This window comes from Lithobates pipiens, unplaced genomic scaffold (assembly GCF_037356315.1).
Source record: "Lithobates pipiens isolate NorthernLeopardFrog02 unplaced genomic scaffold, aLitPip1_a1.2 Scaffold_27, whole genome shotgun sequence".
NCBI lineage: Eukaryota > Metazoa > Chordata > Amphibia > Anura > Ranidae > Lithobates > Lithobates pipiens.
The window spans coordinates 1,306,643-1,323,012 of NW_027507788.1; the positions used below are offsets into that span (position 1 = coordinate 1,306,643).

The 16,370-nt window shown below is 51.8% G+C and overlaps 1 protein-coding gene across 4 annotated transcripts in view; it reads left to right on the forward strand.

Annotated features, from left to right (window-relative positions):
- The window catches only part of PHC2 (polyhomeotic homolog 2), a 64,955-nt gene extending 62,755 nt beyond the window's left edge, over positions 1 to 2,200 (forward strand). For all 4 annotated transcript variants that reach the window (XM_077455992.1, XM_077455993.1, XM_077455994.1 and 1 more), the window contains 2 exons: positions 251 to 527; positions 1,423 to 2,200. In XM_077455992.1, the coding sequence (XP_077312118.1) occupies positions 251 to 527; positions 1,423 to 1,577 (432 nt within the window). In that variant the 3' untranslated portion in view covers positions 1,578 to 2,200. The remainder of the gene's footprint in view (positions 1 to 250; positions 528 to 1,422) is intronic.
- Positions 2,201 to 16,370: the final 14,170 nt, after the last annotated feature.

Here is a 16,370-nt window from a genome sequence, read left to right on the forward strand (position 1 = left end):
CACAAAAGCAGGGAACCTGCACTGACCTGTAGTTGTCTCCAGCTTCTTCCTCACTGACCTGGAAGGAACATCCAGCCAGGAAGGTGTGCGCACTGCTGCAGGCTGGTGCCTCAGAAAATATTGAAGTTGGGACAGGGAGTCTCCCCACAACACGTTACCTTCACATGCCAACACCTAACCAAATACACCTACCTGCTCACCCCCTAAGCTGCTGACTAAAAGAGCATTTATGATTGGCTTTCTCTCACAGGTATCAGGATCCATCACTCCCTCCAGTCCCGCCCCTCTGTCAGTCTCCTCCACCCTCAAACACACCAACAGCCAAGAGGACTCCAGTCGCTGCTCTGACAACTCCAGCTATGAGGAGCCGTTGTCTCCAATTTCTGCCAGCTCCTCCCTCTCCCGCCAGCGCCAACGAGACATGGAAATGACAGGTCTTCACCCACACATGAACCACACCTTCTTACCCAGCGACCCAACCAAGTGGAACGTGGAGGACGTGTACGAGTTCATCCGCGCCTTGCCAGGTGAGTGACATCTTCTGCCCCGCGTGTATGGGAGGCGCTGAGCTCCTGCCCCGCGTGTATGGGAGGCGCTGAGCTCCTGCCCCGCGTGTATGGGAGGCGCTGAGCTCCTGATAGGACGGCTCCTGCCCCGCGTGTATGGGAGGCGCTGAGCTCCTGCTAGGACGGCTCCTGCCCCACGTGTATGGGAGGCGCTGAGCTCCTGCTAGGACGGCTCCTGCCCCGCGTGTATGGGAGGCGCTGAGCTCCTGCTAGGACGGCTCCTGCCCCGCGTGTATGGGAGGCGCTGAGCTCCTGCTAGGACGGCTCCTGCCCCGCGTGTATGGGAGGCGCTGAGCTCCTGATAGGACGGCTCCTGCCCCGCGTGTATGGGAGGCGCTGAGCTCCTGATAGGACGGCTCCTGCCCTGCGTGTATGGGAGGCGCTGAGCTCCTGATAGGATGGCTCCAACACTGTGTATAGAGATTCTGAAGACTCTGGGCCCCCGCACTGTGTGCGGGGAAGACTCTGGGCCCCCGCACTGTGGGCTCCTGATGTAACCTGTAAATAGCCCTTTAATTGGATTCTCCTGCACTGCTCACATATAATAGTCCTGTGTTGGGTGGCCTGGGATTGGTGCAATGAAGGAGCAATAGCCATTCTGTCCCAACGCCACCCCCCCCCATCTTTTTCCTGGATGCTACCCACCAGGTTGTGAATAACATGGGGCCCTAGAGATGGTTTGGGGACAATAATCCCTCAATGTTCCCAACATTCTCCAAGAGGCACAAAACTAAAACCCATTGATTGAAAACAATAAATACAAAAATGTGTGTGTGGGGGGGGGGGGGGGGGTGTTGGTGACTTCCGCCATCTTTCTTCACACCTCATCTCCTCCCGTCCTTCTCTGCTTTTCCAGGCTGCCAGGAAATCTCAGAGGAGTTCCGGGCTCAGGAGATTGATGGCCAAGCTATGCTTCTTCTGAAAGAGGACCACTTGATGAGTGCTATGAACATTAAACTGGGTCCCGCCCTGAAGATCTACGCCCGCATCAGTATGCTGAAAGACTCCTGACCACAGCGATCGCCCCAATCTAGAGACTACGCACTCCGATCCGCCATTTCTACTCCATTTCAAAGGATCCGGGTCATAGCAGAATCCACCCGACCCCCCACCCCAGCCCCCCAGCCTGGAGGGCCGTTATTTATAGACCTTTTCTTTTATACTTTGTTGGTATTTTTATGAAGAAATTCTATTTTGCCAGAACATCTCACTTTTCAGCAGAAATGATTTTGTAGATCGTCCTTTTTTATTAGGATCCTTTTCAGCACCAATCATTGTGCAATAAGCAGCGCATTGTAAATCCGCCATGTTAGGCGAAGGCGGGAAACCCCTGAACAAGATGACATAAAACACCCCCAGTATTCTCAGAGCTAATATACGGCTGTTGTAATCTGTACCCAAAACAGCAGAAATATTGTGTGCGGTCACCGAAGAGGGAGACAAAGATGGCGGGTGCAGTTGGCAAGGAGGACAATAGACAACGGGCGCAGTCACTGAGGAGGGGGAGACTGGCGATGGGCAAAGTCACTGTAGAGGAGAGACCCAAAACAGGCGCCTTCTTTGAGGAGGGGGGGCGTCGGCAACTGCGCCGTCGCTGAGGAGGGGGACACTGGCGATGGTAGCAGTCGCTGGGGGGGGGGGGGGCGACATCGCTGAGAAGGGGGGACACCGGCAATGTGAGAAGGGGGACATCGGCGAAGGGGGACACCGGTGTCAGGCGCAGTCGCTGAAAAGGGGAACACCGGTGACGGGTGCAGTCGCTGAGAAGGGGGACACTGGCGATGGTAGCAGTCGCTGAGAAGGAGGACACCGGCGACGGGCGCAGTCGATGTGGAGGGGGGACACCGGAGACTGGCGCAGTCGCTGAGAAGTGGGGACACCGGCGTCGGGCGCAGTCGCTGAGAAGGGGGACACCGGCGTCGGGCGCAGTCGCTGAGAAGGGGGACACCGGCGACGGGCACAGTCGATGTGGAGGGGGGACACCGGCGACGGGCGCAGTCGATGTGGAGGGGGGACACTGGAGACGGGCGCAGTCGATGTGGAGGGGGGACGCTGGAGACGGGCGCAGTCGATGTGGAGGGGGGACACCGGCGACGGGCGCAGTCGATGTGGAGGGGGGACACCGGCGACGGGCGCAGTCGATGTGGAGGGGGGACACCGGCGACGGGCGCAGTCGATGTGGAGGGGGGACACCGGCGACGGGCGCAGTCGATGTGGAGGGGGGACACCAGGGACGGGCGCAGTAGTTGTGGAGGGGGGACACTGGAGACGGGCGCAGTCGATGTGGAGGGGGGACACCAGAGACGGGCGCAGTCCTTTCTCATCTACATGTATGAAGTGCAATAACCTGATGACCCCTTTGATGCAGCGTCTACTGTTCAGCCTGGAACTGGTCACATGGTGCTATGTTGGTGCTAGATGACTTTTTTTTTTTAAGTGTTATTCTTGTTTTATAAATAAATTTTGCAGTTGAATAATGATGGATTGACTGTACTATTATTGCAGCATTGAGGGGAGTGAAGCGTGTGGTATACCCCATCCCCTCCCCCCACTATGCAGCGGCTATTCTGTCCTGGAGTGATGATTACTGGAAATCGGTTACAGGAAAAGACATTTATCATTTATGAAAGTTCATAACTCCATTCCTGAGCTTTACTCACCAACACAGCGTGATAAAAACCAGCCGATTTACCACCACATAGATCCATGGCGGGCCTAGAAGATGGCATTTGGGGGGAAGTGAAGGATTCTGGGTGCTGGTGGGAATACAGTCACAGACAGTGCGCGGAGGATCCAGACATTTCTAGTACTGATGGTGTAGGAGTCCAAATCCGATGTGTGTAATGGGATGGGAGGGTGATAACGGGGTCCACAACACTCCAGACGCAGCTCCCCCAACCATGGGCAGGTCCAGTGGAATTGGAGTTCCTTTTGTCACCTATGCAGACATCTTCAGGGGGGTTCTGGGGGTGTGATGTCCCCCCCATGTGCTCAGCATGAACCCTTTCAGACCCAGGAATGCCGTTCTGTAACACTCTGAAGGGCAGTCCTCGGATCTGTTTATATAAATGGGGATTTCATCCCAACATGGACAATAACCAATTAAAACAGGTTTAAGGGGAACAAAGTTTCAGAAAGTCTAAAGCTGGATATTCTGCGATATTTACCAATTTCTAGCAAACAGAATTTATATAGAGAATTAGAACAAATATGATTTCTGTACTCACCATAAAACCCTTTTCTTGTAGACCAATGAGGGGCACAGGTAGTCGTTATACTGCCACCTACTGGAGGATTGTACAGAAGTCCAGGAGAACCCCTCTTCCTCACAGGGTGCCTCAATTTTGTGGCAAGCAATAGCGTAATGATAAAAACACATGGGGGGGGTACCGCAATGGACTCCAAGAAAGCACTTTACAGTATATACAAAAATCCTATTTTTTTGGAGGGACACAGGACATGGTTAGGACATTCCATCTGAGGAGTGGGCAACAGCAAGAACTGTTTACAGGCCAAACAATAAAATAAATGTAACAAGAGACCTCCTGCAGCCTGGAGGACCGTGCCTGAATCCGAGACGAGGCCGAACCTCTGCCTGAGAGGAGAACCTGTCTACACCAACAGAGGAAGGACACAGAATGCACCTGGTGCAGAAGACCCACTAAAAAAGGGTTATCAAACCATGAACCAAGCGAGAACTTGGTCAGTGTGAACCCACCAAAGAGGAGTGCAACAAACAAACTCCCGTCAGGGAAGAAAAGCCTATAACCTGATGTGGTCAACATAGGAAAGGGCTCAGGTCCCCTAGTAGGACCAGATACTAGAAAAGGAACCTATGCCAATCTAAGGAAGGCCATAGCCCTCTACTCAGACCCCAAAAGAGTGATTGTTGTGACAAGCAATCACCTCACCAAGGTAAGGTTTACCAAGGAAGAACCCAGAAATCATAGAAACAACAACCTGAAAAGTGAGCCCCAATTCCACCCAGGTTTGGACCTCAGAAAGTCACACATGGGTAAAGTGCATGGGAAGCATCCCCAGTAATACCCTTGATGGGTAGGTCCGAAGAGACAGCATTGCAACCAAGCAAGTTGGGCACTCCTTGTATGCACTATTTGGTTCCCAGCACCTTAACCAGTGTGCCACACATCTGTATGGACAGGAGACAAGCTTAGATGCTTCTAGTAGGCCATCAAAACTGAAGCTTATAGGGTTCAAACATCTGCAGCACACAGTCTATGAGGAAAGGGTCTACCATGGTGGTGGAGAAATTCCTTTTAAGGGGTTTAACCAGAATAGGCCAGAACATGGCAAGGCCCGCCAGCAAAGACATTGGTAAGGAGGGATTCTAGCTGTTGTTCAGTGAACTTCCTAAAAGTAAGAACACCCTTTTGCTGGCCTAGTGGTTTCTCTGTTGGGTGGATCACTAGTAGAGCCATAGTGAGTATAGATCACTGTCTAAACAAAATTTCCTCCCAAAGAATAGATTTAACACAAGTTTAGTTGGGGTCTTGGACCTTTCGGAGCAGGATTCCAGAACGCGGACACCTGGCCTCGGAAGGTGCAGAGAAAATGTTGCCGGAATGGACACGAGAGTATGAGTTCGGGGTCACCTGCTGCAGAGGCGCTGTCCTCTCTGTGTCCAGTTGCAAGGTGGAGATGGAGTCAAGCTCAGGGTAGGAGGCACGGTCTCAGGTTTTTACAACCCCCAGTAAGCTGGTAGCTGACCGAGGCCACTGGATTGGTGCAGAGTTCGGCATTCCAGGTGGCTCATTTGCAGAGCCGGAGGGAGGTGATGATTGCCCCACACTGAATGGAAGGAACGGGAGTGCATACAAACACTCAGTGGAGGGTGTCTGCGTTTAGTCCTTCACCATTAAAAACGGCCATAAAATTCAAAAGACAGCCAATGGTGCCAATAATAAGGTAGCTCCCACAGCTCGGCCCGATCCGCCCCTTCGTGGAGAGATGTGCTCCACATGTTACCAGAACCCAATGGGATTGCTTTGTACACTTAAGCAACTTCCTTTTCCAATGGGGGCTCCAGAGACGTCCGCTCTGTGTACGAATTAAAGAGAGTTACTTTCTCCTGCACCCCCTGCCACTCATGAGAAGCCGTGTCATTTTTTTAAATGACTACAAGGAGGCTTCCTCTGATTGGCTGAGGTGGAGATTGTAATGTCAAATGGTAAGATGTCGTTGGCCGAGGTGTGGAGGTCAACAGATGACATTCCAGGTGACTTCCAGGCTATCCTCATACGTCCAGTCGGGTCCAACACACCAAAGCTAGGCAGGGGAAAGGCCAATCCGAATGGCTCAAGAAGCTCAAGCAGAAGTGTAACGAAGAAAAATTAAAGAATCGAAGGAAAAAAAGAAAGCGTTAAACTTCTTGCAGTAGAGTTGAGGAAAAGACGTCCAATTTCCCTACAGCGGCAGGATAACCCGGCAGTACTGGACTTCCTGTGTCCCTCAATGGATTGGAAAGAAAGGTATTTATCGTTAACAAAGCATTCAACCTTGATCTTTGTAAATAGACATTTAAGGGCCAATTCACACTCCTCGCAGCTAAAATCGCAGAGCAGCCAGAGCGATTCAGTTCCCAGGCCGGCTGGATAGGGGGTCGTGTGATGCGCAATTCAGTGAACCGCACCCTCCCGTTTTTTTTTTTTGTTTTGTTTAAAACGAGCTTTATGTGACGTGTACAAAACATACACTTGATACACTGCAATACAGGGTGGCGAGATGCGTTGTGCTGTGACACTGCAGTGCGATTCGGCGCAGAGTTCTGCGGTAAAACAAAACGTCTGCATAGTTGCGCATCGCTAGGCTGCGTTGCAGTGTGAACGGGACAAGTGTTCTCGGTGTGCCCCTGGGGCGCTCCGCATATACTGTAATTTGGCCCTTAAGGAGGAGGAGGAGCTCATTAAATGTGACTTTCCAGCCCCCCTCCCCCCCAGTAATTGGCAGCACCAGAAAAAAACATCAGCACCCTCCCCCGACACACCCACCAGAGCCAGGACCAATCCCAGGACAACAATAGACAGGAAGTGCGGCTCGCTTCTTTACAAAGGTTGCATTTACAAGTTTATTTTCACAACAGATACAAATAGCGACTTTTTTTCCCATTTCCTTGTTTTTATACATAATGCAAAGTGTGAGCAGAGACGGAGAACCCATCCCCCACCCTTTTATTGAATGAGATATCTAGCCCCTAAATACATGTGGCTTGGATTTCATATAGAAAAGAAAAGTGTTAATAATAAGTCTATTAGCATATTTACACTTTATTAACATGCCCGGGGAACGATCAGTCCTTGCATGACCCTTACACAACACATGAGAAGCGGGGGAGGGGGAGGGGGGGGGGCAGCCAATATTCAGCCTAACAACAAATCATAAGAAAACAACGACTGCTAAAATAAAGATATAATTAAGGCATAAAAAATGTGTATAAAAATAACAGGTACACTTCGAGGAGAATATACAGAGATATCTGAGGAGCGTATACAGGGAGAGCGAGGGTCAGTATACAGAGTCTGTACAGAGACGGCTGGCCTAGTGATTGGTCAGGAGGAAGGAAACTCCCACTTCAACCCCCCCCCCCCCTCCCAAGGGAAAACGAGGTGAACTGCTCAGAATCAGGGGGAGGGGGCCGAATACGATCCGAGAACTTTACACCAAATTCCATAAAACTCTCCAGCAGGTTCTACAAATGGATGATAGGTGACCCCATCTAGGCCCCCCAATACCATAATACCATCCCACCATGGAGAGATACGCCAAACCCACCCCACCATGGAGAGAGAGGCCAAACCCATCCCACCATAGAGAGATACGCCAAACCCATCCCACCATGGAGCGAGAGGGAGAGGTACGCCAAACCCATCTCACCATGGAGAGAGAGGCCAAACCCATCCCACCATAGAGAGATACGCCAAACCCATCCCACCATGGAGAGAGAGGCCAAACCCATCCCACCATAGAGAGATACGCCAAACCCATCCCACCATGGAGAGAGAGGCCAAACCCATCCCACCATAGAGCAAGAGGGTGAGATACACCAAACCCATCCCACCATGGAGCGAGAGGGAGAGGTACGCCACACCCATCTCACCATGGAGCGAGAGGGAGAGGTACGCCAAACCCATCCCACCATGGAGCGAGAGGGTGAGATACACCAAACCCATCCCACCATGGAGCGAGAGGGTGAGATACACCAAACCCATCCCACCATGGAGCGAGAGGGTGAGATACACCAAACCCATCCCACCATGGAGCGAGTGGGAGAGGTACGCCAAACCCATCTCACCATGGAGCGAGAGGGAGAGGTACGCCAAACCCATCTCACCATGGAGCGAGAGGGAGAGGTACGCCAAACCCATCCCACCATGGAGCGAGAGGGAGAGGTACGCCAAACCCATCCCACCATGGAGAGAGAGGGAGAGGTACGCCAAACCCATCTCACCATGGAGCGAGAGGGAGAGGTACGCCAAACCCATCTCACCATGGAGCGAGAGGGAGAGGTACGCCAAACCCATCCCACCATGGAGCGAGAGGGAGAGGTACGCCAAACCCATCCCACCATGGAGCGAGAGGGAGAGGTACGCCAAACCCATCCCACCATGGAGCGAGAGGGTGAGATACACCAAACCCATCCCACCATGGAGCGAGAGGGAGAGGTACGCCAAACCCATCTCACCATGGAGCGAGAGGGAGAGGTACGCCAAACCCATCTCACCATGGAGCGAGAGGGAGAGGTACGCCAAACCCATCCCACCATGGAGCGAGAGGGAGAGGTACGCCAAACCCATCCCACCATGGAGCGAGAGGGTGAGATACACCAAACCCATCCCACCATGGAGCGAGAGGGAGAGGTACGCCAAACCCATCTCACCATGGAGCGAGAGGTACGCCAAACCCATCTCACCATGGAGGGAGAGGTACGCCAAACCCATCCCACCATGGAGCGAGAGGGAGAGGTACGCCAAACCCATCCCACCATGGAGCGAGAGGGAGAGGTACGCCAAACCCATCTCACCATGGAGAGATACGCCAAACCCATCCCACCATAGAGAGATACGCCAAACCCATCCCACCATGGAGAGATACGCCAAACCCATCCCACCATAGAGAGATACGCCAAACCCATCCCACCATGGAGAGATACGCCAAACCCATCCCACCATAGAGAGATACGCCAAACCCATCCCACCATGGAGAGATACGCCAAACCCATCCCACCATGGAGCGAGAGGGAGAGGTACGCCAAACCCATCTCACCATAGAGGGAATGGGAGAGATACACCACAGTATGCTGAAGACTGCCTGCACGAAAAGCAATGACCTACCACTGAAAGACTTTGAGGACTCAGTGTATTATGATACATGGCAGCACTCCCCCAAATACAAATATTAAAACTACTGGCATCCCACCATGCCCCCAACTCCTCACCCCAGCCATGCCTGACACACATGCAACAAGAATTTGTGATACGTCCTGAGGAAAGAATTAGAAAACGAAGTGCCTGACTTAAACAACTTAACAAAAGACTCACACTATTCACAACTATTACAGCAGAGAAGAGACAAAGCCACCATCACGGATATCCCAAATCCTCTCCACCATCAGTATATACCCCAGATTCTCTCCACCAATGGACACCCCACATTCTCTCCACTATTGATACCCCAGATCCTCTCCTCTAGTGGATACCCCAGATCCTCTCCACCAATGGATACCCCAGATCCTCTCCACCAATGGACACCCCACATCCCCTTTCAATGGATACCCCAGATCCTCTCCACCAATGGACACCCCACATCCTCTCCTTCAATGGATACCCCAGATCCTCTCTGCCATGCATGGATACTCCAGTCCTTTCTACCAATGGATACCCTAGCCCCAGTCATTTCCCCCACCATGGATATCTTAATTCCCTCCACTGATGGTTACACAAAATTCTCTACACCAATGGATACCCCCATTCCTTCCCACCAGTGAATATCTGTGGACATCTCTATTCCTCTCCAACGATACCCTAGATCAGTGACAGTGAACCTCGGCACCCCAGATGTTTTGGAACTACATTTCCCATGATGCTCAACTACACTGCAGAGTGCCAGAGCATCATGGGAAATGTAGTTCCAAAACATCTGGGGCGCCAAGGTTCACCGTCACTGCACTAGATCAACTATTCTCAATCAAGGATCTGTAGAACTCCTAGAGTTCCTCAAGAGGTTGCTAGTGAATCCTTGAGCTATGAATGATCGGCCTCCCATTTAATGATGCCTGCGTAGCTCAAGCACCAAAGTACTTCACAAAGTCAGCCGCAAGATACAAATTTAGATTTTTTAGCCATTTGTAAGGGTGTAATTCTGGCTTTCACTGTGGGGTCTCCACTCTTCCTATTGACCATTAATGTAAGGGGCATTTTGGACACTGGCCCCCAAACAATTGGTTTCCCATCACCTAAAATTTTTAGGGATTCCCCTGGGGGAAAATTGCTGAGAAAGACTGTCTCTCCACCAATGGACCCCAGATCCTCTCCGCTGGATACCCCAGATCCTCTCCTCCGCCGGATACCCCAGATCCTCTCCTCCGCCGGATACCCCAGATCCTCTCCTCCGCCGGATACCCCAGATCCTCTCCTCCGCCGGATACCCCAGATCCTCTCCTCCGCCGGATACCCCAGAACCTCTCCTCCGCCGGATACCCCAGAACCTCTCCTCCGCCGGATACCCCAGATCCTCTCCTCCGCCGGATACCCCAGATCCTCTCCTCCGCCGGATACCCCAGATCCTCTCCTCCGCCGGATACCCCAGATCCTCTCCACCGATGGATACCCCAGATCCTCTCCACCGATGGATACCCCAGATCCTCTCCACCGATGGATACCCCAGATCCTCTCCACTGATGGATACTTCAGATTCTCTCCTCCAATTGGATACCCAAACTCCTCTCCTCCGCTGGATACCCCAGATCCTCTCCACCGATGGATACCCCAGATCCTCTCCCCTGCTAGATACCCAAACTCCTCTCCTCTGATGGATACCCCAGATCCTCTCCTCTGATGGATACCCAAACTCCTCTCCTCCGCTGGATACTCAAGATCCTCTCCTCCAATGGATACCCCGGATCTTCTCTTCCGATGGATACCCCAGATCCTCACCACCTATGGATACCCCAGATCCTCACCACCTATGGATACCCCAGATCCTCACCACCTATGGATACCCCAGATCCTCACCAGCAATGAATATTGGAATCCTCTCCACCAATGGATCCCCTGATGCCCTTCACTAATAAATATTCCAATCCTTCTAGCAATGTATATTTTCCCCCATCAATAGATACTTTAAAGATTCCACCACTGAAAATGAGATAACCAATGTGATTTATAAAGAAAGAGGAAAAAAAACGTTTCACTGCGGTTACTGTATGATGGGAAAAGACTATTAGGATATCCCTTTGTGTCTAGGGTAAGCATTTCTTTAGAATATCACTGACTATGAATGACCAGCAGAGGGAGGCAGAGCACCATGTACTCAGCGTTAGTGATACTAAACACACGTTGTGTAATGTACATTCTCCCTTCTAGCTCTGTATGTGGATATCACTGGAATTATTATAATAAAAAAAACATGCAAGTCCCTTTTTCCCCAAGACCCCTTTCACACCGGGGCATCGGCTGTAAAGCAAAGCTACTTTTAGCGGCGCTTTACCGCCATTTTTGTGGGGTTTTTCAGCCACTAGCGGGGCGGGTTTAATACACAAAGAGCGCCTCAGTGTGAAAGGGGTCTATTGGATATCCAGCTGTCACATGACCCAGCTCTCTCCCAGCCTGCCTGCAGGGAAACATAAGCAGGAGGAGCTTCTAGTCCTCTGCCGCTGGTCACATGTTCGATATAAAAAAATAACAGCCTTTGGAACACAGAGTAAAAATAAATACATAATATCAATAAACGGTTTTAAACTGTCATACAAATATATATATATTTGAAATAAAATCTTTATTATTTTTTGGCAATAACATTTCTGCCAATCACAGGCTGTGTCATGCTCCCTCCAGCCTGTATCTAAGAATAAGAGGGAGGTGAAGCCTCCATTAAGCTACAATGTAAATATCCCGCCTCCCCCATTGTGTTTAGCTGGTTAGTTGGCATGGAGGAGGAAGGGGGGTGGCCGTTTATTGTGTATACGCCCACATGTGTGACTCTATAGTCACATGGTCTGCTCATATGTGATAGGGAGGAAATGCTCGGCATAGAAACTCATTGACAACTGAGCATGTGCAGAGCTGCCACCACAGCTGCAAAATCCTTAGCTGAACTGGGGACATGGACAGGAGGGGGAGGGGGGAGATAGAGAGCAGCGGGATCAGCCAGGATTTTTTCAGAATACAGAACAGGAATCTCATAGTGATGAGTGAGGATGACCAGCATGGATTACACCGTTTATTCATCATTTTATATGATGCGGGTTTACTGACACTTTAATGGCTGACAGCTGGGATGTAACGAGATCCTTATCAGGGACAAGGTGGGATGTAATAAGATCCTTATCAGGGACAAGGTGGGATGTAATGAGATCCTCATCAGGGACAAGCTGGGATGTAACGAGATCCTTATCAGGGACAAGGTGGGATGTAATGAGATCCTCATCAGGGACAAGGTGGGATGTAATGAGATCCTTATCAGGGACAAGGTGGGATGTAACGAGATCCTTATCAGGGACAAGGTGGGATGTAACGAGATCCTTATCAGGGACAAGGTGGGATGTAATGAGATCCTTATCAGGGACAAGGTGGGATGTAATGAGATCCTTATCAGGGACAAGGTGGGATGTAACGAGATCCTTATCAGGGACAAGGTGGGATGTAACGAGATCCTTATCAGGGACAAGGTGGGATGTAATGAGATCCTTATCAGGGACAAGGTGGGATGTAATGAGATCTTCATCAGGGACAAGGTGGGATGTAATGAGATCTTCATCAGGGACAAGGTGGGATGTAATGAGATCCTTATCAGGGACAAGGTGGGATGTAACGAGATCCTTATCAGGGACAAGGTGGGATGTAATGAGATCCTTATCAGGGACAAGGTGGGATGTAATGAGATCCTTATCAGGGACAAGGTGGGATGTAACGAGATCCTTATCAGGGACAAGGTGGGATGTAATGAGATCCTTATCAGGGACAAGGTGGGGTGTAACGAGATCCTTATCAGGGACAAGGTGGGATGTAACGAGATCCTTATCAGGGACAAGGTGGGATGTAATGAGATCCTTATCAGGGACAAGGTGGGATGTAACGAGATCCTTATCAGGGACAAGGTGGGATGTAACGAGATCCTTATCAGGGACAAGGTGGGATGTAACGAGATCCTTATCAGGGACAAGGTGGGATGTAATGAGATCCTTATCAGGGACAAGGTGGGGTGTAACGAGATCCTTATCAGGGACAAGGTGGGATGTAATGAGATCCTTATCAGGGACAAGGTGGGGTGTAACGAGATCCTTATCAGGGACAAGGTGGGATGTAATGAGATCCTTATCAGGGACAAGGTGGGATGTAATGAGATCCTTATCAGGGACAAGGTGGGATGTAACGAGATCCTTTACTGAGTTTATTTTCCCACGTTCGTTGGGCCCGAGACAGCGGCCCTCACTCTGCTCAGCCATCAAGCTTGTTGGCATCTGATGTGAAGATCAGAAGAACCTGCCTACAGATCTCAGGACATGGGGCACCAACCTGCCTACAGATCTCAGGACATGGAGCACCAACCTGCCTACAGATCCCAGGACATGGAGCACCAACCTGAATACAGATCTCAGGACATGGAGCACCAACCTGCCTACAGATCTCAGGACATGGAGCACCAACCTGCCTACAGATCTCAGGACATGGAGCACCAACATGCCTACAGATCTCAGGACATGGGGCACCAACCTGCCTACAGATCTCAGGACATGGAGCACCAACCTGCCTACAGATCTCAGGACATGGGGCACCAACCTGCCTACAGATCTCAGGACATGGAGCACCAACCTGCCTACAGATCTCAGGACATGGAGCACCAGGCAGATACCAGGATTAGTGCTGGAAATCTCTTCATTGGAGAAGATTATTCCTTCATCTTCTCAGCTCCTCCCCTATATCTCCACTCCAGACATCGACCAGACGAGCACAGCCCTTCCTAAACCCCAATCTTCACTTCTACAGACTTCCCATCACTGCCATCTCTAACAGAGGTCATCTGCTGAGACGTGACAAAACTGCCTCCTCGTGTACACTGTCACACCACCCTAGAGATCAACTCCACCTCCCCACCTAGGCCACTGTCCTGTCTGCAGCCAGATAGACAACACTCCCCCACCCCGACAGTCCAACTGGAACCAGAAAAATATTGTCACGCTCCTGTAGACTTGTCACCCCACCTTACCGCTGAGATAAACCCCATTTTCTCAGTTATTGAGTCACTGCACCCACACACCTGTAACAATGGAGAGGGACCCCACCTCCTCATCTACACCAACATCCCCCCCACAGCCAGGCAGAGGAACCCCATCTCCTCATCTACACCAACATCCCATCTACAGCCCGGCAGAGGAACCCCACCTCCTCATCTACACCAACATCCCATCCAAAGCCCGGCAGAGTAACCCCATCTCCTCATCTACACCAACATCCCCCCCACAGCCCGGCAGAGGAACCCCATCTCCTCATCTACACCAACATCCCCCCCACAGCCCGGCAGAGGAACCCCATCTACACCAACATCCCATCTACAGCCCGGCAGAGGAACCCCATCTCCTCATCTACACCAACATCCCCCCCACAGCCAGGCAGAGGAACCCCATCTGCTCATCTACACCAACATCCCATCTACAGCCAGGCAGAGGAACCTCATCTACACCAACATCCCCCCCACAGCCAGGCAGAGGAACCTCATCTACACCAACATCCCATCTACAGCCCGGGAGAGGAACCCCATCTCCTCATCTACACCAACATCCCCCCCACAGCCCGGGAGAGGAACCCCATCTCCTCATCTACACCAACATCCCCCCACAGCCCGGGAGAGGAACCCCATCTCCTCATCTACACCAACATCCCCCCCACAGCCCGGCAGAGGAACCCCATCTCCTCATCTACACCAACATCCCCCCCACAGCCCGGCAGAGGAACCCCATCTCCTCTACACCAACATCCCCCCCACAGCCCGGCAGAGGAACCCCATCTCCTCATCTACACCAACATCCCACCCACAGCCCGGCAGAGGAACCCCATCTCCTCATCTACACCAACATCCCATCCAAAGCCAGGCAGAGGAACCCCATCTCCTCATCTACACCAACATCCCACCCACAGCCCCGGAGAGGAACCCCATCTCCTCTATACCAACATCCCACCCACAGCCAGGCAGAGGAACCCCACCTCCTCATCTACACCAGCACTGTCCACAGCCATGGAGAGGAAACCCACCCCCATCTACACCAACATCCCATCCAAAGACAGGGAATAGAACCCTACCTCCTCATCTACACCAACACTGTCCACAGCCAAGAAGAGGAACCCCAGCTCCTCATCTACATCAACACTCCATCCACAGCCAGGGAGAGGAACCCCCACTTCATCATCTACATCAACAATGTCCACAGCCAAGGAGAGGAACCTCACCTCCTCATCTACACCAACATCCTATCCACAGCCAGGGAGAAGAACCCCACCTCCACATCTACGCCAACATCCTATCCACAGCAAGGGAGAGGAACCCCATCTGCACCAAAACTGTCCACAGCCAAGGAGAGAAGCCTTACCTCCTAATCTAGGCCAAACCTCCCCTCCCCCAAAGCCAGATACCATACCTCTTTATCTAGACCAATACTGCGTCCGCTGCCAGGAAGAGGAACCCCGCCTACTACTCTAGGCCAGCACTGTGCCCGCAGCCAGGCAGAGGAATAACTCCTACTACTCTAGGCCAGCACTGTGCCCGCAGCCAGGGAGAGGAATCACACCTACTACTCTAGGCCAGCACTGTGCCCGCAGCCAGGGAGAGGAACCCCTCCTACTACTCTAGGCCAGCACTGTGCCCCCAGCCAGGGAGAGGAACCCCACCTTCATGTCTAAGCTGACACTGCCCACAGCCAGGGATAGACACCCCACCTTCTCATCTGGGCCAACACTCTACCCACAGAAGAATCCTACCCTCCTCATCTAGGCCGACATGCCACCCCCAGACATGGGGAAGAACTGTGCCTCCTCCTGACAAGCAAGGAAACCCTACCTTCTCATCAAGGCCAACACTTTGCCTACAGCCAGGGAGAGGAACACTACGTCCTCATCTACACCAAAACGGTTCACAGACAGGGAGAGGAACCCTACTCCCTGGGGTCAAAACTCCCCTCCCCAAAACCAGATAGTGATAGACCTTACCTCTTTATCTAGACCAATACTGTGCCCGCAGCCAGGGAGAAGAACCCCTCCTACTACTCCAGGCCAGCACTGTGACTGCAGCCAGGTACAGAAACCCCCACCTCCTCATCTGGGCCAACACTACACCCACAGAAGAATCCTGCCCTCATCTAGGCCAACAAGCCACCCCCAGACAAGTAGAGGAACTGTGCCTCCTCCTGACACTCCGCTCGCAGCCAAGCAGGGAAACCCCCGACTTCTCCTCATCTAGGCAGCCGCTCCGTCTCCTTCCCAGGATGGGTGCTGAATTCTGCAGCATCTTTATTAAAAAACAGCAAACGCAGTTCTAATGTGTTCACGGCTTGTTTTGCTTTGTTTTAGCAGCACCAAA